This window comes from Microtus pennsylvanicus, chromosome 9 (genome assembly GCF_037038515.1).
Source record: "Microtus pennsylvanicus isolate mMicPen1 chromosome 9, mMicPen1.hap1, whole genome shotgun sequence".
Lineage (NCBI taxonomy): Eukaryota > Metazoa > Chordata > Mammalia > Rodentia > Cricetidae > Microtus > Microtus pennsylvanicus.
This window is the reverse complement of record NC_134587.1, coordinates 63,243,908-63,269,773: the sequence shown is the minus strand read 5'-3', so window position 1 is coordinate 63,269,773 and position 25,866 is coordinate 63,243,908. Positions and strand designations below refer to the sequence as shown.

The following is a 25,866-nucleotide window of genomic DNA, read 5'->3' as shown; positions in this document are numbered from 1 at the left end:
AGACATAGTGTTCACAGAAGCAGAGAGAGTCGGTGGAGTGTTCAGAGGCAGTCTGGCCCACGGCTGGGAGTGTGGATGGCAAAGTGTAATGATTATGATTATTATGATTCTCTATCCATCTCTCCCTCACAAAGAGGAACACTCGCTCTCCTATAACCCAAACTGAGCCGGAAGCATGGACACAGCATGTGGAGCAGCTGCCTGGAGGACAGCACAGCAGATGCAGGGGCAGGGAGAGCTGTGCAGTGGTCTCTGTGGAGATCGCCCCTGGCCCCCAGGGAAAGGGGTGTACCTGGATGAAGTACTGATGAGCTGTGACCCTGGTAGAGGTGGGGACGAGGAAATGACTGCTGTTCTCAACAGTCCTGCTGAGGACCAGGGAAAATAATCCGTTCCTAATAAAACCTTACTTAAATGGGCAAATTAAGAGAAGTGATCATTTTCTTTGCAGATGCAATTTCCCCTTGTTTACACAGGGATTCATTTTTTTAATTGAAATGGATTATTATTACTATTATGATTTCTTATTGCAAAGGAATGTGGGCATAAAAAGTATTGACAATATTGAGAAGACTCTATATTTTAACAACTCAAAGAAGTGTCCAGGCAACACCAGGACGGCAGCCGGGCCTGTGCCTTGCATGTGCACGACAGGACACTTCGCCGATGTGCTCGGGCCTCCCTAAATGCTTGTATCACCGTTCTCATTGGCTACATGAAGATTTTCCTCTACGGTCAAACGTTCCTCAAAATGATACTTTATAACTGATGAGTTTTCCATTGTTTAACATGCAGCAGTTCATTTGTTTCTTTTCTGGCAAATTTAGAATTTTTATAGATCTTTTTATAGTATACCACAAATTAAAATAATTGAAACACATGTAATTATAGTTAGCTTTTTATAATGGTCTTGAGAGAGGAGAGAGAGAGAGAGAGAGAGAGAGAGAGGAAGAGAGAGAGAGAGAGGAAGAAAGAGAGGGAAGGAGGGAGGGAGGGAGGGAGGGAGGAAGGAGAGAGAGGAGAGAGAACATTATTATTTGATAGCCCAGGCTGGCCTCAAGTTCACAGCCCTCCTACCTGGAAGCCTCTGCTGTGGTATGAATATACAGGCACATCACCAAGGCCAACCTTTATTTGTTTGTGATAATTTTTATAACAGAAACTACAAGAGTTAAACAGAAATATACTCGAGGGTGATAATCTTCATATTCAAGTGATTCTACACATATTTAAACATCTGTTAAGAGGACAGAGTTAGTCTAGAGTAGTATCATTCAGTAGATATTGTTCTTTTATTATTCATTTATGATTTTTGGTATGACTGGGGACTCAAGGCCTTGCATAGCCTAGGTAAGTGCTCAGTCCTTGTGCCAGCTCCCCAGCTCCAGTATATTTTGTTTTCTTTGACAAATTTTCCCCTTATGTCTGTGAACAGACACCTGCAGAACTCTTCACATCCCTGCCTATAAGCTATAAGCTCTCAGCATGTGATTATCCAGCCTATGGCCATCTCGTAGTCCTACTGGAGCTTCTGCAAGTGCGAAGGCTCACATCTTTACTGATTTTCTCCAAATTCCAGTTGAGGCCACAAAGCCTCCCCATGTCACCTACCACCAGCAGGAAATACTGTATCCTTCTGTCTCCACTGAGGACAAAGGCGGAGATCCTTGAACTCAGTTAATGCCCTGATCTTACTACAGCCAGTGCCTCTTTGGGCTTTGTCCCTGTTGATTTCTTCGAGGCTTCATGAAGAACACACCTGCACCTTGTTTGTGGCTTCTCGAGAACACACCTGCACGTTGTGTGTGGTTTTTCCTCTGGTAATTTGATCTTAGGTAATGGAATGCAGGACTCGGTGTGTACCAGGCACGAGGCAGACTGAAACAAGTAGACGGGCAGCTGAACACTGTAAACAAGTGCCCAGATATTCCTGAATCAGTCACAGAACTGGAGGAGATCATAAACCCACCGAGCACTTGCCAACGCCTGGCTTTCATCCCTTGCACACCGGGATTGTCTAGAAGAGGAGACAGTTAACTCTGGTTTCTTTTCTCATCCTGAGAAGCTTCCAAATGACTGTTTCCCATTTATCTGCTCCCTCCTTTTTCTCCATGTCTTTGCTAACAAGGGCAGCAACCTATGAATATTCAAAGATGATCCAGGGTTCATCTATTCTTAGCATCCTTAGTTTAAGATAAAGATATTAACTGTAATCCCAGCTCCTTGGCCTACCTGACCTACAGAACATGGTAAGTGCCAGCCTGGACACTGACACAGTGAGACTCTGTCCCCCAAATAAGAAAAGAAGAAAGGACTGAGATATAGCTCAATGATAGGCCAGTATTTAATTTAACCAAATATACAAATCCTCTTAGATCTTGCCCTGCCAGATATCAATTCAAATCAATTTCCCCTCATTAACTATATTAATTGCTTGGCAGCACTAAGCTCATTGATACCTTGACAGTCCTGTGGTTTGATATTGCTTTCTTCCACTCAGTGACTGGGGGATAAGCAAGGGCCTAGAGGAAAATGAGGTGCCTGGCAGGGTCAAGCAGGCAGTCCTCGGTGTCTGTGGGATAATGGGATAATGCCCCCCTCTGCTCCAGGAGCATCAGACTCTTCCTTGCTCATCCCCTAAGGTTCTCCACCACTGTGCTCTTTCTTCTTTCCCTATCATCCCTCTTTCTACAGGGTCTCATGTAGTCAGACTGGCCTCAGACTCCTTATGTTGCTATGTATGACCTTAGATTTCTGATTTCCCTGCCTCTCTCTCTGTAGTGCTGGTATTGGATTCACCACCATACCTGGTTTATGTGTTTTGGGGATCAAATCCAGGACTGGCTGCATGCTAAGCCAACACTATTAGCTCAGGGGCATCCCCGGGGCTCCATACCCTTTGGCTTTGCCATTCTGGAAATTCACACTGATGTGAACTCAGTTTTGTTTAGCAGGCTTGCTTTCCACTTAGTTTCCCTTACCATGGAGGCTCCTCCCTGGCTTTTAAGTCATCTTCTAAAAAACCGATAACCCACAAGCCAGATCTCCCACACTCTGGCTCTTCTGCCCTTAACACTTGAAACCACAGTCCCCACTCTGTAGAACCTGTTAGCATCCGTTTATGTTGAGTCTATGCCCTGGTTCTTCTAATCCATATTCTTGTTCAACTTCACAAAACATTTTATCTTTAGTAGTTTATGGTATTTGTTACATTTATATTTTATTTCTAGAATTTGTATCAGGAGTACTTACAAATTTTATTTGCAGTATTTTATTGCCCTATCATTCCAAACACGCTTTCTGACTATTGTTAAATTTATATGTAGACACTGAATATGTTCCTTTTGTATTCAGCTTCTGGCTATCTCACACCAAAAGTTCACTCCTTTCCATGGTGTCAGCCTCCCCACCTTGTTATGTGGCCAGATTTTCTTCTGTTGTAGTGAATTCATATCTTTTGGGACCCTGTGTGGTGATGCTCTGAGGCTATGGCATGATCTGCCTTCCTCTATAGGGTCATTGTGTTTGTCTGCTTAGTTGTCTTGGGTGTCTCCTCAGGAATCTGCTCTGAAAATGCACTACCATCCTCGCTCAAGGTTCTGTTCTTAGATTCAGTCCTGAAGTTGTTGGGAGCAGGCTGAAGCTCATTTTGTTTATTCGGTAGCTTTCAGAGTCTAAGAAGGAAATAGGGTTTGAATCTCCCTCTCCAGTCCTTCTCACAGAGATCTGATTCTTGACCACATTTCTTGTCCCTCTTTTACTGTATGCAGACACCATCCACGTCTAGAATCTAATAACTTTCAATGCATTGTGTTACCTCTGTTATGTGGACTGCCTACTCTTATAAACAGAGTAACTCAATCATTTACTGTACGCCAGTATGAGTAATCTTGGGTTCCGCACTCTGGGCAGCACCATGCATTGTCTACCTTCTGGGTCTTGAATGTATCCAGTCGTGGGAAGGCAAGGTGTCACCTATCAGGCCCTCAGTGAATTCTTGGCTCTGTCTTGGGTGCCTTGTCCCGGTAGTCCTGTGCCCTCTGTTGTTAAAACCTTTAGAGAGGAGTCACACTCAGCTTTTCTAACAGTATCAGAAGCTAGGTACCAGGGCACGATTGTAACTGCCGCACATGCACACTGACAAAAGATCAGCCTCATGAAAAGATTTCCATACACTTTGCAGTGTGACTTCGGCTGCCATGATGGGGCGGTCAAGAGGATCATGGGAAGAAATCCACTAGAAAGGAGATCTAGTCCATCCTGAATTTGGGGGAAGAGCAGCCACTTTGCTCCATGAAAATGCCACCCACCTTTATAAATTTTTATTAAAAGTTTCTTGGAAATTCACAATGTAGACCCCACTGAACAAATGGACACCTTTTGGGGTACATGTTTGCACAGCCTACTCTAAGCTGTCTCTGGAGTGTTTGTTTTTGCTTTGTTTGACTGTAGTTAACTAGCCTCAACTGAGTTAATCTATACATTTGATTTAGGTATGAAACCTCAATGAAGATAGTTCCCTGAGTATAGGAATGGGTTAGAAGGAGGATATTATTGGTGCAGGTATAACCTCAGAAGTGCGGCATCACCCATGTGGGATCTTGAGAATCAGGGTGTGGCAATGGGGAGTGTAGTCCCTATTTAGGAGTTTTCAGGGTGACCTGATGCTAATGTGAACTTCCTGTCTTCAGCTTTACTGGCAAAACTTATGCTTGGGATTCTTGTGACAGCATAAATTTTAGGAATATTTTGATAACCTCTTGAGAGATAAGAACATTTCATGTTATCTTGAAAGGATTTTCTGTTTCACACACTGCATATTTTTTGTGTTGAAATAAATAAGTTTACTCAAGACACGGATTCAATCTTTACTATAAGCACCTGGATATCCTGTCAGATAAAATAAAACCACTTAATGCAATCAGAAGTACAAGGATTTAGACGGAGCAGGATTTTCCTTTGCTGAGTTTCAGTCTAACTCCATGTAATTGTTGCTGTTGCTGATGACTGAAAGGCCAGGCTGGGAACTCCAGTTCAATCTGAGCGACTCCCTGTGTTTCTATACATATTCTGAATGCACAAGCGGGATCTGGTAGAAATCAACAAATTATAGGCAAGAAGCCGAAAAGTAAGGCCTTTGGCTGGATAAAGTGACTTGTGTTCGCTGCCACCTTCACAGACAGCCGAGGGCTGCTCTGCTGCTCTGGTGGCCAGACCCCTTAGGCGTCTCAGCGACTTCTTAGTTTCAGTCTCGGAAGCTCCTATGCAGACCACAGAGAACACACGGAAAACTGGGCGCTGACAATATAGAAAAACTAAACATGGGATCCAAAAGAGTGCAGAAGTTTTAGAAACTTTCATGTGCTTGGTTATGTTTATCTGATAAAGCCAAGGATAAATCTGGTAGGCAGAGGCCCCCACTAAGCATGTATATTCACTTTATGTGTGGAATAATTTTCAAATCAAGAATTGAGATTCAGAGTAATTAAGTGATTTTTAAGATTTAATCGGATTGTGCAAGATATCCCTAGCTGGCTGCAGAGAGCTGTTTTCTGTATCTCACGCCTTAGTTAACACTCTGTGTCATTATTTGTGATTTAAGCCCAGTTAGACAGGTTAGCACATAGCAAGATTTATCAACCATTTTTCCAGCAAAGGAAAGGGTAAGACATTCCAAGGCCTCGGCTGGGACCTTCTACAATAAGACCAAGAACCACAGGTTCAGCGTGCAGGGTAGATCCGGCCCAGGCTCACCTTTCAGAGAGGCAGCAGCGCTGTAGAGACAGCTGCTTTCACTGGAACAATCATCTGCACCTTCACAGTTTCTATTCCTGAGATGTAATGAGCGGTCCCGATACTTTAAACAATCATGAGCAAATTCACCCAAGTTATTTTTTCCCTCCGTGGCTGCAATTTTCACAGCATGGTGTTATAAACTGTTTCGCTGGTTCCACACCAGGCATGGGATGGATGCTTAAGAAATAGAATATGATGATGCTAAGACAGTGCGCATGGTGGCCGGAGGAAGGGCTTACGTTGCATGTGACATTTTCATTTTATGTTGAGGGCAACAGCCTAGTTTTCAGATATGTTTGCAATATTTTTACATGTTATGTTTGAAAAATATACACCATTAATATTTATTTTAAAGTGAAGACAGATCTGCTCACCTTTTCTGAATGAGAGTGGCTACAGGACTAATTGACTGAATAGGGAGTCTAATTCCTGCATCATCTCCCTGCTGACACGATCATTGGCTGTGTGGCAACTCGCGGCATGCCTCCCTGGCTTCTGGGAGGGTGAATTCACTTATGATTTACCTGTGTCAGGTTTCATTTGCATCATTCTAGGGAGAGCAGCCTTTGTTTGGAGTCATCTCTACTCTCCAGGTAGCCTGTCAGTCTGAAGCAAAATGTGGTGCCCCAAAGATGCCCTGTGCTCAGAGTCCTCCTGGGCACCCAGAAGCGGCCTTCAGGCTGCTCCCTGAACTCATGGCTACAGATGTCTTTTCAATTTGCCTAACTAGGGTTGTATTTTGCTAGCTGAGAGTCTTCTAGGTTGTGTTTTGTTTGCTATGAGAAAGAAAAAGTGTTCACTATGTATCGTGTTAAGAACTGTGTCCTACATGGGTCATGGTGGCACGTGCGGAAGGAGGTAGAGGCAGGAGGATCACAAGTTCGAGGTCAGTCTGGGCTATGCATTTTTGAAGGAAAAAAATAAATGTGTCCTAAATTTCTTCACTGAAAGAAAGTCAGTTGAAAAATATAGAAAGAAGTCATCATCAACTTGAAATTAATTTGTTGATGATTAGTGCAGGATGGCAAAGACTTTACTGTAAATGCTGGTTTACAGGCTCCTTGCCTGTTACATGTTAGGCCCCTTCACCAGGGCATGGGAACAAAGGGAGACAAACAGAAAAAGAAGGGGAAGAGGAACAAGGCCTGGTAATGACGTCTGCACTGCCATCTTTTGACCAAACAATTCCTATGTGTAAATATCATTGATGAATGAACTTGAGAGGGTTTCAGACACTTAGTTTATTAGTTTTTATAACAGAGAAATTATTTGAGGACAATATACATTTCCATTAAGAGGTAAACTCTGAATTATCTTTACATGCATTGAACAAAAGTCAGAAGCACCACTCACTGGCCTAATCAGCACTCAGACGTAACCCATAATCTAAAATCTGTGATATTTTCCTGACCTTCTGAGGTGTCTTGGGAGCTTTCATGTTTCTCTCAAGAGAAGCACATCTATAATTTCTATAAAATGGAAATGCCCTGGGGAAGTCTATAGCATTGGCTCAATATCTCACTGGAGATGAGCTGAGAGGGCAGTGTGGAACACATGAGAGAAGAGAACCAGCATCAGTGAGAGTCAGGAATGATCCAGCATTGTTGGCTGAAGCTCTGCCCTTCCAGCAACAAAAGCCATAGCAGTCTGCAAGTAAGAAATAGGGTCAGAAAGTGTGGCTTCAGCAAACATTGCTTTTATAACTTTGAATTTTAAAAATTAGACTGATTTTTTTCCCTCTGTTGAGAGCATAAAGACATTATACAAACAGTTCTCTCTCCATAACAATGACATCAACAGTAGCAATGCTTGGATAGAGAAACAAGTATTTTACAAATGATGAACACCGGGAGGTGGTGGGGCAAATTCCTTCACAGCTATAGAATCGATGTTGTGTGTGTCTAACCTGGGCTCCCCAGATGGCGTTTGGTACTGCAAGGAGAGGTGTGAGGACTCTCTGGTGGGTTTATGTATAGGTCTGTGTGTTGGTGAATCTTGACTGTGAGCTTGATGGACTTTAAATCACCATGGAAACAAATCTCCAGGCATGCGTACAATACACTAGAGAGGGAAGGCCCACCGTGAATATGGACTGCACCATTCCTTGGGCTGTGGTTTGGACTGAAAACAACAGGGAGAGGGAGTGGAACATAGCGTTCATCCGTCTCTCCCTCCTTCCTGTGTTTGCACTGTGGCTCTGCTTCCTATGACGGGTGCAGTGTGGACAGCATCTTCCTGCTTTGTCTGCCAGACCCACCTACCACACTAGTCTGTGTTCCTGAACCACCAGTCAGAAAAAAACCCTCTCTTCCTAAACTTGCTCGCGTCAGGTACTCTGGCATAACAAGGAAATGAGCAGATACTACAGTCTGCCACGTGGAAACACAGCGTACCTTCAGACACGAGGTTTTTCAAACTTTGGATTTTGAAGGCAAGTGGATGATTTCAGGGCACCAGTGAACCCGAATTAGACTTACATAACGCCTCAACCCACCTCAGCATAAATCATGAGGACACGTTACTTAATCTAGCGCCACACACTATTCTTTGCTAGAAGAGTTAAATCTCCCCTTCCAACCTGTGGGCTCTGCTCTTCTGTGTCTTGACCGCAAGTGAGCTCGCTGACCTCACCTTCTGGGACTGAGAAATGACTGACTCTTATTCCTGCACCTCCATGGCATCTTTACATCATCTCAGGCTCTTTGCTTTGGGCTTCCGGAATTACAATGCATACCTCCCTGCTCTTCCTTCCTAGCCACTTTACTGTTATAGCCCCAACTCCACATACTGTTCCTGCTTCAGCTTGGCCTGAGTTTGGAAGAATTCATTATCGGCTCAGACAATTGTACGTGTCAATTGACAATTGTGGTGTCAATTGTACGTCTGTCACTGGAAAGATTTTGGGGGTAGACAGGAAATGAGACAGAGAATACCTGCTAGCCCTGTGCTCGCGTTTCAGTGCGAATGAACAAACGCCCTTACTTCTGCTATGTTAAGTGCACGCTTCTGCTGAAGCCCCAGTAATACTGTTTACCCAATGAAAACCTCACCAGCTCCCTCTTATTGAGGCTGACAGCGATCAAGCTTCCCGCTTTTAGCCACGATGCCAATGTTTCTCTCAGAAAACACTGACACCCATCTCTTTCCATGCCACCCAGCCTTAACCTAATGACATTCTGCTAGATATATAGGATCCACTGTGTCTTGGGGTATTTTTTAATGTTCTCCATCAGGTCTAGTTCAGCTCTGTGAAAGCTAGAGTCTGTCAGGTATTTACATTTTCTGCATGGGCCTTCGGTTCCTTGTTAGCTGCGTGGATGTTGAACCAGTTAGACAGACCGGCCACAATTAGCTTGCTAGCCCTTTTGTAAAATGTTAATTTCATGTTGACATTGGGTAGCCTAATGTAAAAGTCATCTGAATTGTTAGTTTGCTACCAATAAAAAGGCATAATCTGTCAAAAAATGCTATTATCCCTTCTTAGTGTTTAAGTATAATGACTATAGGACATAAACACAAACACTGTAAAAATGAGATTTCACACCTCCTCGCTTAAAGGCAAGAAAGCGTGCTTTCCTGTGTAGCTACCTGGGTTTGAGTTATAAGACACTAAACTCTGTGCTTTGGGGAGCGAAAATTCCAGGAACTGTTCTCTCAGTTGTGCTTATGCTGTGCAGGTCTTTCTCTTTGTTTCTTAATGTAAAGTCTGTGTTGCTTTTAGAAAAGATTATTTTTCCTGCATGTCTTTCTATGTTGATCTGGTGATCTGTTCCACCCTCTAATCTTTTATAGAGTACACAAGCATACTAATATCCCCAGATGAAATGCCCCCAAGGTCAAGTATTGCAGATGTGGGCTTGAGGTTATTACTTAGTGGTTACTTAGTCCCCACTGTCCCAGGAGAAAAGGAGCAGGGGTGGATGCTCACAGTGACAGCTTCTGTTAAACAGCAGTGTGTGGAGCATGGCTAGGGGATCTCACAATCTCCACAGCAGTGTTGCCTACGATACTGCAGGTGGGAAGATGGGGGCCTTCAAGCGCCATTGTATCCCTACAGGGTCCTGTGGCAACAGGTAGATTCATGGTGGAGTCCAAATCTACCTCATGCTATACCCAGAGTACAACTCCACACATTTCCAGGCTTCATCTACCCCTGTTTTTATCAAAAAGTGCATAGTATGATGTGTTTTATTTTCTAACAGGGTTTTATCATGCTGGTAATTAGAGTCTTTGACACTGGGGATCCTGTCTGAAGTATAATGAGCATCTTCTCTAATGGGGGTGAAGGGTGGGAGGGGCTGCTCATCCTGTTACTGTGTCCACTACAGATGTGTTTCCTTGGAATATCTCTTTGGAGGGAAAATAGGTTAATCCAGAAAGAAACGGGGCTTTGAAATCCAAACCCCTATGTCCTTAATGAACTGAGCAGGATATGTTGATGTATTTCTATGACTCAGACACAGAAACCTGTGTGGATTGGACGCATGTGGATGTGCTGGTCATCTGTGGGTCACATGCAAGGCTCTCACCATTGCATTTAATGCAATGTCTCATGGTTTCTACACAAAACTTCACACAGTTTTTGATACAGATAAATGAGAGTATTAAATCATTTTCCTAAATTTACCGATGTAGAACTTGCTGATTAGGAACACAGCAAAGAAAATATAATATATTCATTTTGAACTAAGTGAATAAATGCCACAGCAGGACCATATATGAAGATCACCTTAGGTAATCTTCCAAAACCTACAGATTTTAAATTTTTTTTTTAGTGAGTTAGGGTTATGGTATCAGAACTAGAAGTGAGCTTTTTGTGAGGAAATAAGAATTAATTGATCATTTACCTCCATGACCCCAACCCTGTGCACGTGCTATAACACTGTGTCTGTGTTGTCGTCCCTGTGTCACCCCAGGGTCACGCCATGCTGGTTTGCCACGGTGGCTGTCAGTGCCCACAGGCAGCACTTCTGTCTACTCAGTCCCAGCATCTGCTTCCTTTACGTTCACGTCGTCAAGCATCATAGTGACGCAGAGTGAAGCTGCACATGGAAGATTTGAGAAATAGTTAGGTTTCAGAATAAGTAAATCAAATTAATTCATCAATATTCTAATTGCGGTGTCCAACTTCTATTACAAAGATTCTCAGTTAATTCAACCTGTTTAAAATGAATAACAAAGATCTGTTTTCATTTGAATTTGGGGCTCTGTTAAGCAAGCATTATAAATTATGAAATGAAAATGTATAACAAGAATCAATACCTTATGACATTTATCAATATTGATATTACATATCAATATTTGTACACCTGAGTGCATTAATTTTGCCTCTCTGTATTTATAATGATTAATATATATCTTAAGAAATGTTTTAATAGCTTCTTATTTTCATATTTATATGTAATGTATACAAAGTGATAGACTAGATAGATAGCAATGATCTTTTAATGTATTAATTGCCATATTCTTAAATAAATGATTACTTACATACTTACTGCTCTCAAAAATTACTATGTGTACTTCTGATATATATAATTAGAATTTTTATTTTTATTTCTTTTCTTTTATTTTTTTAAAGAAAACAAACCATCTTTCTCACTTTACATATCAATCCCAGTTCCCACTATCTCCCTCCTTCCATTCCCTCTACATACTCCCCCAACCCCTATCTACTGCTCAGAGAGGGTAAGACACATTGCTTTGAGGAGGGTTCAGGGCCCTCCCTACTATGTCTAGGCTGAGCAAGGTATCCATCCAAAGAGAATAGGTTAAAAAAAACGCCAGTACAAGCAGTAGGGATAAAACCTGGTGTGGCTCTACAGTCTGCCCCAGCAATATTCAGAGGGACTAGTTTCATCCTATGCTGATTCCTTCTCTGTCCTGCTGGAGTTGGTGAGCTCCCATTAGTTCAGGTAGACTGTTTCAATGGGTGTCCCCATCATGGTCTTGACCTCTTTGCTCATATTCTCACTCTTCCCACTCTTCAACTGGACTTTGGAGCTCAGCCCAGTGCTCTACTGTGGGTCTCTGCCTCTGTTTCCATCAGTTGCTAGATTAAGGTTTAATGATGGTATTTAAGATTTTCATTAGTCTGACTACAAGACAAGGCCAGTTCTGGCACCCTCTCCTATATTGCTTAGGGTCTTATCTGGGTTCATCCTTGTAAATTCCTGGGAATTTCTCTAGTGCCAGGTTTCTTGCTAGCCCCATAATGGCTCTCTTAATCAAGATATCTCTTTCCTTGCTCTCATCTTTGTCCTTCCTCTATCTCGACTATCTCGACTATCCCGTTCCCTACCCTTTTCCCCTCCTCTTTCCCTTTCATTCTTCTTTCTCCTCACACCCCTATACTCCCAATTTTGTCTGGCAATCTTGTCTATTTACCCTTTCCAGGTGATCTATGTATGTTTTTCCTGGGGTTCACCTTGTTACTCAGCTTCTCTAGGATAATAAACTATGGCTCAATATCCTTCACATTACAGCTAGCATCCACTTATGAGTGAGTACATACCATGTTCATCTTTCTGGGTCTGAGTTATCTCACTTAGGATTTTTTTTCTAGTTCTATCCATCTGCATGCAAATTTCAAGATGTCTATATTCATGGGATCTAGCACTTTTTTCTGGCCAGCAAGGGCCCTGGGCGCACATTGTACACTCACATACATGCAGACAAAATACTCATATACATAAAATAAAAATAAATTTCTAAATTCTTAATATTTTTTTAAAAATCAAATAATTGATAAATGGAAGGTTTGAGATTCAGTCACAATGTATTTGATATGATGTATTATATATACTATTTTAATGCACATATAGTTTATAATTGTTGAACTAAATATGTATTTGGGTAAATATATGTTTAATTGTTGTATATTTACATATATACTTGAAACATATATCATATATGCATATGAGTTATAGGATATCTATTATGAAGTTAAATATTTGTCTTTAGATATCATGTATACAATGAAACATGTATGCATGTATGTGGGCACACATATATGTGCACACACACATGAACACAAATACACACATAGATTCCCAAATCAATTATATATTGTGCTCAAGCCTTTTTCATTTATTTCTGCCCTGACATCATCAATCCCATGCAAAGAAATCCAGATGTTTTTTGTGTTATTTGTCATTGCCCTGAGAAGACTATATGGAACATTCTATAAGATCTACTTTGAGGAGACTATAGGGATCATCCTAAAAAATTTACTATAAGAAGATTGTAGGGATCATCCTATAGGGTCTGTTATGATAAGACTATAGGGAGCATCCTATAGGGTCCACTATGCAATGACTATAAGGGAGCATCCTATAGGGTCAACTATGAGATGACTATAGGGAGCATCCTATAGGGTCTACTATGAGATGACTATAGGGATCATCCTGTAGGGTCCACTATGAGATGACTATAGGGAGCATCCTATAGGGTCCACTATGAGATGACTATAGGGAGCATCCTATAGGGTCCACTATGAGATGACTATAGGGAGCATCCTGTAGGGTCCACTATGAGTTGACTATAGGGAGCATCCTATAGGGTCCACTATGAGATGACTATAGGGAGCATCCTATAGGGTCTACTATGAGATGACTATAGGGATCATCCTGTAGGGTCCACTATGAGATGACTATAGGGAGCATCCTATAGGGTCTACTATGAGATGACTATAGGGATCATCCTGTAGGGTCCACTATGAGATGACTATAGGGAGCATCCTATAGGGTCCACTATGAGATGACTATAGGGAGCATCCTATAGGGTCCACTATGAGATGACTATAGGGAGCATCCTATAGGGTCTACTATGAGATGACTATAGGGATCATCCTGTAGGGTCCACTATGAGATGACTATAGGGAGCATCCTGTAGGGTCCACTATGAGTTGACTATAGGGAGCATCCTATAGGGTCCACTATGAGATGACTATAGGGATCATCCTATAGGGTCCACTATGAGATGACTATAGGGATCATCCTATAGGGTCCACTATGAGATGACTATAGGGAGCATCCTGTAGGGTCCACTATGAGTTGACTATAGGGAGCATCCTATAGGGTCCACTATGAGATGACTATAGGGAGCATCCTATAGGGTCCACTATGAGATGACTATAGGGAGCATCCTATAGGGTCTACTATGAGATGACTATAGGGAGCATCCTATAGGGTCCACTATGAGATGACTATAGGGAGCATCCTATAGGGTCCACTATGCAATGACTATAGGGAGCATCCTATAGGGTCCACTATGCAATGACTATAGGGAGCATCCTATAGGGTCCACTATGCAATGACTATAGGGAGCATCCTATAGGGTCCACTATGAGAAGACTATAGGGAGCATCCTATAGGGTCCACTATGAGATGACTATAGGGAAAATCCTTTAGGGTTTTTTTTTTTTTGCATAGGCTCTGAGAAACTTCCACAAGGGGAAATCAGAGTTTCAAGTGTCCACAGAGACTGGAGTGAAAGTCCAGGCCATGACACTTAGCTGTATCTTTCCGCTGAACTCTCCTGGTGGATTTGACCTGCTCCCACAGGTCAGTGCAGGGCAAGGCTGTCTCCAGGTCCTGAAGTATGTACTTCAGAGAGGGGCCAGGGTCTGAGGAGGCTCGTGACAGGTCAGTCTCAAGGCTCTCTTGAGATGTTCCCTGGTGCTAATTCCATTAAGCTCACAGGGTTTTTCTATTTGGCTCTGCTTATTTTCTCAGCTCCTTCGAACAGTAAAGAAGCATCATGGTTTAATCTGAAGATACATAAGGAAAATATGTCCTCTTTGGGAATTCCTGCCAGGGTGATTTGGAAGCAGGAAGGGTAACAATTGCTAGGACGGTATTTATCAAGTAGGCTGCGCGCCGCTGCCTCTGGCAGCCAAATAGAACAGGGAGGCAGTTATGTGAGAAGGAGCAGGAAGCCAGTGCGGGCTGGAGAGTCTCTCTCTTTGTTATGCCATCAGGACTCATTTGTTCTCTTTTGTGCTTCTCAGTAATAGAGTCGGAGTTAGGGAATCATATTAATATTTAAAATACAGCTCAAATTTATAAACCACTGTAAACTAGCAGATTTTTGAAACACTTATCAGCAGAATTTCAGATAAGAGAACTTGGGAAGTTTTCAGATATAAAATTAATATAAAGGTATTTACTAGGAAAATGTGCTTAATAAACATTGCATCAAAATATTTGGTTAGATGGAGCATATTTTCATAATTTAGGTGTTTGGAAAACTCAGCCCTTGGCTCTCATATGACAGACAGCAAGTTCAATATCTCTGGCGATCTGCTGATAAGAAATGCTTAATGAAACCAGAAACATACTGGGTTTATGGCCATTTAATTCTGTATAAACTCCTTCATCAACCTGCCCAGTACTAATAAATACTCTTCATCAAATGACAACAGCTCTTTACTCATTTATATGGCTGTAACAAGCAATTGTTGAATGCGGATGGACAAAAACCAACTCCAGCCATAGGTGTCAGATACTCTACAAGGAACAAAGGAGAAGCCAGTGCCTTCTGAGGTGTTGTGGCTTCATCCCGTGCTGTTCTCTAATGAACGTCATTGGGATACAGTTGTACCATCATCAAAACCATCACATGGGTTGGGTCAGGAGGAGCCCAGCATCAGATCCCTTTGTTGAGATGAAACCCCATAAAGTTGTAAAGAAGGGGCAGGCCTTATTCATTAGTGTTGTCCCTGTTGGCTTCTGTATGCCTTAGGAATATATGTGCATGCTTATTGATTTCAAACTGAGAAGTCCGTGGTCTATGGTGCCCCCTGACACATAGCCAGGAACAGGCAATCACTCATCCAAAGGGCAGGGATGGAGTGGGGGCACAATGGCTAAGAAATCTGAGCCAGAATGTATTTTGTGTGACATTCTTGATTGTGTCACCTCCCTGAAGGTTTTAAATGATTAGTTTATATCTGAAGGCCATTAAAAAAAGGGTCAGTGCTTAAAGCAGGCAATAATAATAAGACGCAAAGTTCACCATAAACAAACAGTGTGAAGATGTCTCCTAATCTGGATTATTTAGTCCTATGATAAATGGAATTTGAACTTGGAAGGATGCCCCACGGGGAGACTTAGTCCTTGCTTGTCACCCAGCTCTGGTCGTGGAGGGGAGGGTTGTGCTTTGTGATCATCTCCCTTGAACTGGGGGTTCTAAATGGAGGGAAATTGCAAGCACAGGGCCAGAAGGAATCCCAGGAGCATCCTTGGTTGGGAATAAGATGATGACACCATTCTACTTCCCTTTTTCACCCTCGGTGCCATTTTATCACTTTTATAAAATGTGTAAAAGAAAATTGTATAAAAGAAATGCAAATATTGAAAAACAAAAGCATTTTTTTTCTTGAATAGCTCCATTTTAGTTTGCCAAGTGCTTTAACATTCAAAGCCCCCACCCCGCCCCGCATCACTGCTGTGTGCTCAGTGGAACTTAGATTCAGAGTTGTCCTAGTTACCTTTGGCTTTAAGCTCCGCATCGCATCACCTAGAGTCGTTATTCTGTTGAGGGATTATTTAGATCACATTGGCCTATGCGTGAGCGTGGAGGAATTGTTTTTATTGACAACTGACATAGGAGCACCCAGCCCATTCTTCTGGGTTGTATGAAAAACTAGCAAAGGATGATCTAGCAAGTAAGTTAGGAAGCAGCACCCACAGTGGCTTTCCTGTACTCCTTGGCAGAATGAATTTCTTGGCTTTGGTAACACTACATTGTATAGCACTGAGCCCTGCCTCCAGATTCCTGTCCTGAGTTCCTGAGTTCCTGCCTTGACTTGCCTCAGTGATGGCCTGCCCCTGGACGTTTGAGCAAAATTAATTCTTTCCTTCCCATTGCTTTTGGTCAATTTTATTAGTTTGTGTCAGTCAAATGGGTTCTAATGCAAAAATCCTGTGGAGTAATTCTATGAGGAAAGGCCAAGCTGTATGCAATTTGTACCTGGAGATTCTCACAGTTGCGTCTGTTGACTTTTGAGTCATCCCTGTCATAATTGTTATTCTTAATTATCTATTATTTTACTAGTATCAGCCATATCTCCACTAGCTTGATTCCATCCTCTCTTGTCATCAAAACATCCTCAGTGGCTCCTTCCCTGGGTGCCTGTTCTAACTTCATGGTTTGTTCCAGTTGAGTTTAATGCTGATCTTAACTGCCATTCACAAGAGCAGGGCACTTAATGTAGAAGTATCAGCTGCACACTGCATGCCTCTCAGTGCTCTGTATCCAGCTAATGACTTTCTCTGCATTAACAAGCCGTGAAAAAACATTTAAAATGTATGCAGCAAGCTGGGAGATCAGTGAAGTGTTTGCCTTACAAGGAGAGTACCTAAGTCTGATCCCCAGAACCTACATTTAAAAAAAATAGAGAGGATAGTGTTTGCTTGTAATTTCAGTGGCAGTAAGGACAGATTTATGAAACTAGCTCACTGGCCATTTAGAGAATCTACCCAGCAAATTCCAGGCTGAGAAGAGACTCAGTCTCTGAGAGAAAGAGTGATGTAGGCAGTACCACCTAAGGAGTCACGGAGGATAATAGCAAAGGTTGCCCTCCAGTGTCCACCCAAATGCTCACAAGGTGCCCCAGGCACCTACACACATATATACGCTTCCCCAAATACAAACTCACAAATACATAATCTCTATGTCTTAAATTCCAAATCCAGTCAAAGTTTGTACAACTGTTCTCATCTGTAACCAATCACTCACTTGCAAGTTTAACTACCTTTTTAGAAGTGTCATCCGGGTTGTTGTGAAGTGTTTAAAAGCAGTGACTCTGCTTGGATTCATTTCCCCATCATGGTTTAAGTACAAAGCACTGTGAATGAAGGTAGTTGTCAGGGTTAGCTGCCAGGGGTATGGGTGTTTTTATTTTATTTTTTAGGGGGAAAGTTTTATTTTAATTTTAAGGTTTCCTTTCTCCCTCCCCCTCATATGGGATCTAATTGCAGTGGTTAAATGCAGCTAACCAGTTTTTTAGCATATGCTCTCTAGCCAAGTATAACTTTAGATGCTGTAGATGGACAAGCTTGATTGTCTGAACCAAAATGAGAACATTAAATAAACATCACAGCCCTCACTAATAACATTGTGACTTTGCTGTCAAGTGTAGATTCTCTGCCCCATCCCCCCAGAAGAAGAAGAAGAAAAAAAAAAGCTTGTGACCATTTTGTAAGGCTTGTCTGGAAACTTCTGTAAATCTTATGTTTTAGTAAAATATTTTTTGTTATTCTAAAAAAAGATGCAGTAAATGTGTGTAATGAGTCCTTCTTTGGTATTTTCAGTTTTGAGTTTTAACTGTTTTGACTAGAATTTAACATATTTATTGACATCTGTGGGATGTCTCCCATGAGGCTTGGAACATAATTAGACTTAAGTGGTATTTGTGTGGTTAATTTTTCCCTTTTGAAACTGTGTCTCTGATGCTCTGGGGACTCTGCTTGAAGCAAGACTATCCCCACAGCTCCTTGTCACCGTTGTCACCTCTTTTCAGTTTTGAGAGGCATCACTCTCTTCTAAAGAGGAGAGAATGTGTGTGGCTCTTACTGTTGGCTTGGTCACACCCTGCTTATGCCCTACTTATTCTGTCACCTTGTCATAACAAACATCTGCCTCCGCTTCAATTGTCTATACTCTACCCCCCTATCTGTGTAATCATGTTTTTCCTGTATATACCCTGTACCTTCAGAGAAGCTTATAAGTCACTTTCTGTTCCTGTGATAAAAACATGTAACCTAGGATGACCTAGGAAGAAAGCCAGTTTGGGCTTATTGTTCCAGAGGGAAAGTCTATGATGGAGGTAGCTTGACAGCAGGCAGTCAGAGCAGGAGGCCGAGAGGTCACATCTTCACCCACACAAGGAAAGCAGAGAGAGTAAATTGGAAGTGAGGTGAGGCTCACACTCTCAAAGCCTGCCCCCATTGGTGTACTTCCTCCAACAAGGTACCACCTTCTAAAGGTTCCAGAACCTCACCCAATCAGTGCCATCAATGGAGGGCATCCCGTTTGAGTACTTGGGCCTAGGAGGGACATTCCTCATTTAAAACTGCTCTTTGGTGTTATGGTCCCAACAGACTAGAGAACTGCAGACAGAGAGGCAAGATCCTGACTGGGTGAGCTGCTCCTGGCAAAACTTTGTGGTTTCCTTTCCCAGTGAGATTATGTCATCCTGGGATGAGCCAGAGCTACTCTGTATGAAGGACTGAGCTAGAGGCAAAATATGGTGGGAATCATGTGGTCTCAAACTTTGAAATCACTGACTGTTGGATTAGATAGTCTCAGGGAGTAACTAGTGGGGCATTTGTACTGGCTAATATGCAAAGGATACTCAGTAAAACCATAGGCTGGAGGAAACCAGATGTTTCAGAATTATGGGCAATATCATATTTCCATCTAAACTACCTTATACCTATGGATGTATACATATACATCTGTATATGTATGGATGGATATATATACATACATATACATGTGTGTGTATTATATCCATGGCTGTTTCTATCTGTATGCATGAATATATATATATATATATATATATATATAGCTACCATTATATCTACATATGCTATATCATATGTAGACAGTGTATATATATGTGTGTGTGTGTGTGTGTGTGTATGTATGTATGTGTAAAATACATTCTACTAGTTTTAGACATTTTAAATACACAGTTCTTGGCATGAACTATATTCACACTCTAAATCATCTGTAATCATCTGTAATCCATTTTTTTAATGTTTCTATCTTACTCACTCAAGCTTCCAAACCCTTAGCAACAAACCGGCCTCCTCCCTGCCCACAGCACCACACAGCTTCTGTTATTCTTGTGAATTGGAACTTCTTTTCTTTGGCAAGTTCACTGTGTCCTTAGATGAAAGCTCAGCCTCTAGCGAGCAGAGTTCAGTGGGTTTTGCTAATTATTTTTCTTTATTGTTTAACTCTTTTTGCCCTCCCATCTTTGTGTAGCAAGAGCATTGATTGTTGAGGACCATTGGGGCACCGTACTGTGGCACCATATTGTGGGCTCTTCTTGCTTAGGCAGCATAAAAATGTGTTTCCGTGGCTCTCCAGATCAGGAGTGTGGGAGTCAGCAGATCTGTTTTTCATTGAGGCTACATCTCCATGGCCGTTGATGGCAGTCTTCCTGACTCTCCCCATAGGCGTCAGTGTGTGATCATGGCCTCACGTGCACCCTGTGTCCAACTCTACCTATTGTATTAGGATTTAACTGAAGCAACACTTCATATTACTTATCTCCAAATACAGCTGGACCTTGAAGGACTAGGGTTTGTGGTTTCAATCCCTAGTTGGGTGGGGTTCATTGAGCCTCTATGTGGATATGGGATCCACTTATGATTAAATCAACCTTTTCAAGGAGGACACCAGCTTTACTATCTGATTTCTGTTTTTCTTCTTTCCTCCATTTTCTCTTAATTTCTGTTTAGTTTTTGTTATTTTATGCTGACAAGGTTTAATTCACTTCTTATATGAATATTCTAGCTATTTCCTTTGTAGTTACCTAAGAATTACATACAACACCCCAAACTATGCAATCAATACCAATTTAGAATTACTTATATACAAAATTTTGCTCCTTACAGTTCAAACCCTGAGAGCAAGTCATTGATTTCACAAATTGTATCTTTATAAATTAATATCCAACAATATAAATTTATAATTATTCCATGTATTGTCTTTTACATAATATAGAAAATAAAAAGTGAAGTTACAAATCAAAATAACGATTCTACTTTTCATCAATATTTATATGTACACACATAAATATATGTGTCTATTTTTTTTCAGTTATATTTTTCTATGTGTTTACTTTTAGGGCAAATTCATTTTCAATGGTTTGAAGTCATATCTAAGGTCCTTTAATTTCAACTCAGAAAGAATCCATTTAAAATGAACTACTTTGCCTCTAGTTTGTCTGAAAATACCTGAAATTCTGTCTCTTTATGGGGGGATAGATTCACAGTGTAGCATCTTTGTGGGGGGATAGATTCACAGTGTAGCATCTTTATGGGGGGATAGATTCACAGTGTAGCAGTTCTTGCCCCCTGGCTGTTTCTGTGTGTGCTTCTCAACTCCTCTACCAAGAAGGGATCCTGCATTTGCACTGTCTTCCCCTGGGCTTTGTCTATACATTCTTTTTGCTTCTACCCTGCGCTGCAGTCATGGATGACACCAAAGCCTAGGCTTGGTGACATCCAGAGGACAGAACAGATAGGCTCTGCTGTCTCACAGAGATCTCTCTCAGAAGCACTCCCACGGGCGTGCCACAACATCTCACTAAGCTGAATTGCATCACGAGCCTTTCGTTATACACATTTCTGATAAAGAAAAAAGAAATGTCCATGGTTGGATGAAACAGTTAATGTAGGGTGCGGAGGATGTCAGAGTGCCATCCACTCCATCCAGTGGCACAGGGTCCTTACAGACTATTCTGTGGTGTTGGAAACCCAGCAGGAGGCTTGGGAAGCTCACAGAGGAAACTATACAGCTGTGCAAAGGGGATCACTCCATGTCGGTTCAATGTAAAGTATGTTCAACATTTAAACTTGTATCAGTTTATTAGACTACATGTTCATAAAGATCTTGATGATTATCAGCTGCACTGTTATCCATGGGGAGTAGACGGAGCTCTCTTATTCATAGGCACGGGCCTTTTCCCTAGTCCTATAAACTGGACCAATACAAGAGCAATCGTTGAAAGCAAATGAGCTTCTAATTAAACTTTCACCTCTTCAACAGGAAAAAAAGAACTAAACCAAAGGATGTCACCGTCTTTTTGTGGGCAAAGTTGCCTTTGATTTTCAAGAGCAAAGATTCACTTTAATGCAGCTGAGCCGGCTTCAGTACAAGAGAGTACACGTTGAATCGTGATCCTTGAAGCTCTGAATTGTGCCTTGCATACATTTCCTGAGTGTTTCCTCAATTGCTGCGCTACCTGCTGACAACCTTTCTCTCTGTTGTAGTGACCCAGGGAGGCGTGTCTCTGGTCTCTGACATGTGTCCAGATCCTGGAATTCCAGACAACGGCAGAAGAGCAGGTTCTGACTTCAGGTAGGAAACAAAATAATGGCTTGGAAAATGAGTTATCTTGTAACACATGCCTAGCCTGTCATTTTTATCTCATTCGTCTTATTGACGAAAAGACATAACTTGTCATTGATTAAGAATCTGCAGTATTTGCAGAACTCTAGATATAATATGGTGATAATTTCTATAATTTCCAGGTACCCTGATGTTAATAATGTAAATTGAGTGAGGCTAAAATTTTGACTCACAGAGTTTACGAAAAAATTTGTCTTCATATACGTATATACGTATACATATATATTTCAAATATATATATAATATGTGTCACTTGATAGTCTAATCTTTAAAAGATCACAAAAACTATTGTAGCCCCATGATTATCACCTCAAATAAGCGTTTACTGGCCCTCAGCCATTTACTCCAAGATGCTGCCCAGCATTTTAGGATTAAGATGAGCTGGAGACCCCTCTCCAGTCGCTGGACCATGAAGCAGCTGTGATTACAAGCACTCCAGGGCTTTGCATTTCTTCCTGTCTCTTAGAAACCTAACGTTTGTCACCTTATGCGAAGGGCTGGTAAACGAGTAATCTGAAGAAAATCAAGAGTGAAGGACACAGGAAAGGAGTTCCTTCCTATAATCTGCCCATTTGTTTGAGAGACAGACAGAATTAAGCCTCCTAACACAGGCTGAAAGCTATGTTAGCCACGTGGAGGGAAGTCAATGGATGTTCGGTAGGCCTGCCACAGCAACCGTGCCATTAAAGGGGATGGGGAACAGGATGCTTGTCTGTGGGATGACTGCCACAAAGGTGATCGAATTTCTGGCACTAGCAGCACAGTGTTGTAGACTGGGTGAGTTTTAAGGAAAGACTTATTTCATGTCGTAGTCTGGGAAATCTAACGTCAAAGAGCCACATCTGACGAAGCCCCAAAGTGGGGCAGGCTGTTGAAGGTGAAATTGGGAGCCTTATTAAATGAGGATGCCTGTCTCTCTTACCCCCACCTTCTCTGTCATCTTTTCCTATAACGCTCTTTCCCTAGGAAGCCATTTAGATCCCATCCCTGGTCCACCCTATGATTCACCTAACATAAACCACCTTCCAGTGACATTGAGTGATCAGAGCTTAAGGAGCTACCGTGGAAGCTCAGGATATTCAGGGAAACACAGATGATTGAGGCCTAGCTTGTGAAGCTTCAGAGGGAAGCAAAGACTCTGTCAGGGCTGTCCGTGTGCTGTCTTGTGTTAACAATCTGTGGAGGGGAACCCGTGCTTCACTGGGACTATAGGCACTTGCCAGTAGAGGCAGAAGAATCATCTGTGAATAGTAAGATACCAGCATCATTAAGGCAAAGGCTTCTTACTAGTATTTCACGGTCAGCAGAAAGAAGCTGTGGTCCAGAGGGGCATGAGGCAGCAATTTGGTAGATAATATTTCCCATATGGTACTTTTTTAAAGGCATAAAGAGGACATAGTGTGTAGCTGGGACTTGTCACTATGTGGCAGGGTCAGCGCCGCTCTCAGTAGAGGCCAGGATGGCCACTGATAAAGGCGCCATTTCAATAGAGACCCCCAGCAAAGGAGAGATGTCTGAGTCATGAGACAACCCCAAAGATAAAGTTTAGAGTGGAGTCAACCTGAGCTTGTATAACGAGCTGTGTCTGTTGTGCAAGACAGAGATGGAGAGCAACAAGCTGACCCAGGCTTTCTGGAGCCCAGGTGACCATCATTGAGTCCAAGATGCTTCACATTGGGCCCTATATACTGTTGGGTTCAGTTTTGTTTGATCAGACTGTAACTATGACCCAGTTCTTCTGTCTTAGACAAAGGAAGTATGTAAATTAATATCATTATCATAATTACTTACAGAAGGGACATATTTAAGAGTCTGGATTTTTTTAAAGAGACATTGAACTATTAAAGTGTTCAGATTTTAAAGTTGGACTGTTTTATATTGCAATATTAATTGCCGAAGATGGGGCAGCAGGAAGCCAGTATGTATGCTGGGGCAGTAAGAGAAGGAAGACAGAATCTGCTTTAGAAGACACCACGGTCTTCTGTTTAAGTGCGTCAGCTTCTGGGTTGTCCAGGCATTTCTCCTAGCATGCAACAACCAAAACTATAGCCCCTTGGAGATGGCTGGAAAGGAAATATAAAGAGGGTTTTGATTTAATCTGAGCTTTCATGGGACTTTATTGCTAGAAGATTCTTCAAGGAGAAAAGATGAAACCTTTGTTTTCCAATTGTGTATTTGTTTGCCTCCCTGAATGAGCAGCCTGGAACCTTATTACAAGGTTCATTGGAAATGGGTACTATCAGTGGCTTCTTTATTCTTAAGCCGAGGATGAGGGAGTTCTGATTTTGGTCCTGAGTATGATTTCAGCTCTACATTTTCCATGGTGACCTTTATTGGGTCAAGGATGTAGTGATCTATTTTGTATTTGTTTGGATTTTTTTTAAATGCATGGATATAAGATTCAGTGAAAACTCTTTTCTTTAGCTACAGAGGTGATCTTAGCTTACCTCCCTAAATTGTTAGTAGAATGCCTTGTATCAGTCTCAGATTCAATGATGAAATTACTATGGTCAAGAGGTGTTAGATTCTTAAAGTATCCTGTCTTCTTTTGGTGCTGTGGAGGGAAAAGGGTCTCGCACATGCCAGACAAGCATCTTGTAGGTGGTGGCACCACCTGACATCATTTTGCTTCCATACCATTAGATTTCACTTGCCAGAAGTTTACAGGTATCTTACATATGGTTTCATGATATATAATCTTATAAGGACTTTGTCTGGTTTCACCGTCACAGCAATGCTTATCTTATAAAAATTGGGAAATCCTTCTGAAACATGATTAATAAAAGCTCCAGAGACAGAAATTGGGGTCAACCTGAAGATCTGAAAAGCAAAGCAGCCAGCCACTGGCTCTTACCTTGACCTCAGTCTGAAATGGCAATTCTGCTTCCAGGAATCTCAGAATGAGACTGTGTTTTGAGAGCTGTTTCCTTCTGTCTTATATTCCTCTCTAGGATTGGGATTAAAAGTATGCACCATCTGATTCTATGGCAACTAAAGGTGTGTATTACTGTGGTTCCTGGGATTAAAGGCTGCCAACTTGTCTATTGACCAGTGGGACTGTTACTCTTAGATCTTCAGGCAGTCTTTATTTTATCTGAATAAAATTGAAATGCCACTGCATCTTTCCTCTAGAATATTCTAGAACAGTTTCTGCACAGTTGGCAATGGCTTCTGCTTAAATGCTGACACGATTTACTGATGAAGCCACCAGGAGAGGGGTTTTCTCATGAAAAGTCTTCAGTTACTGACTCAAAAATCTCCTTTATTTGCACATGAAGTAACTTCTTTTGTTACTTGATTATAGTTTAAATCTTTCAGAGGATTTTATTTTCCTTCAAGGTGGCAAACTTACCAACACAAAACTTTCCATGGGGCTTTCTACACATTTACCTTAAATTTTTATAATGTGTCTGATTAGCATTTCTATAAGTAATCTTATTTGTAATTAGCATATTACATACTGGACTTCATTGTTGGGTTTTCAGTCATATTCCATTTTGTGCTGAGTCTCCTGTCTTTCTCTGTATCTACTTCAATATCTTTGTACCTTCCTCTCACACGAATTATGTTGTCATGTTGCAGGTGTTATGTTACTACCATTTTTTCTGGACACCTCTTTTTCTCCCTTTGTGGTCCCCTTTCTAATATTACAACTACACACACACACACACACACAGGCAAGAGAACATGCAGATTTTTCCTTCTGAGTCTGGGTTATCTACACCATATTTAAAACTTTGGACTTACGCATATTTTATCTTACATATATGAACATTTTGATTGCATGTATGTATTTGTACCATGTGCCTGTCCACCGCCCTCAGAAGTCAGAAGGACAGTGTCAGATCCCCTGGGACTGGAGTCACAGATGGGTGTGAGTGACCATGTGGATGCTGGGAGCTGGAAACCCATGAGCTCTGC

At 41.7% G+C, this 25,866-nt stretch overlaps 1 protein-coding gene across 2 annotated transcripts in view; it reads left to right on the top strand.

The window, feature by feature from the left end:
- Positions 1-25,866, top strand: part of Csmd1 (CUB and Sushi multiple domains 1) — a 1,402,422-nt gene that overhangs the window by 973,525 nt on the left and 403,031 nt on the right. For both annotated transcript variants that reach the window (XM_075986282.1, XM_075986281.1), the window contains exon 8: positions 21,807-21,894. In XM_075986282.1, coding sequence (XP_075842397.1) covers positions 21,807-21,894 — 88 coding nt within the window. The remainder of the gene's footprint in view (positions 1-21,806; positions 21,895-25,866) is intronic.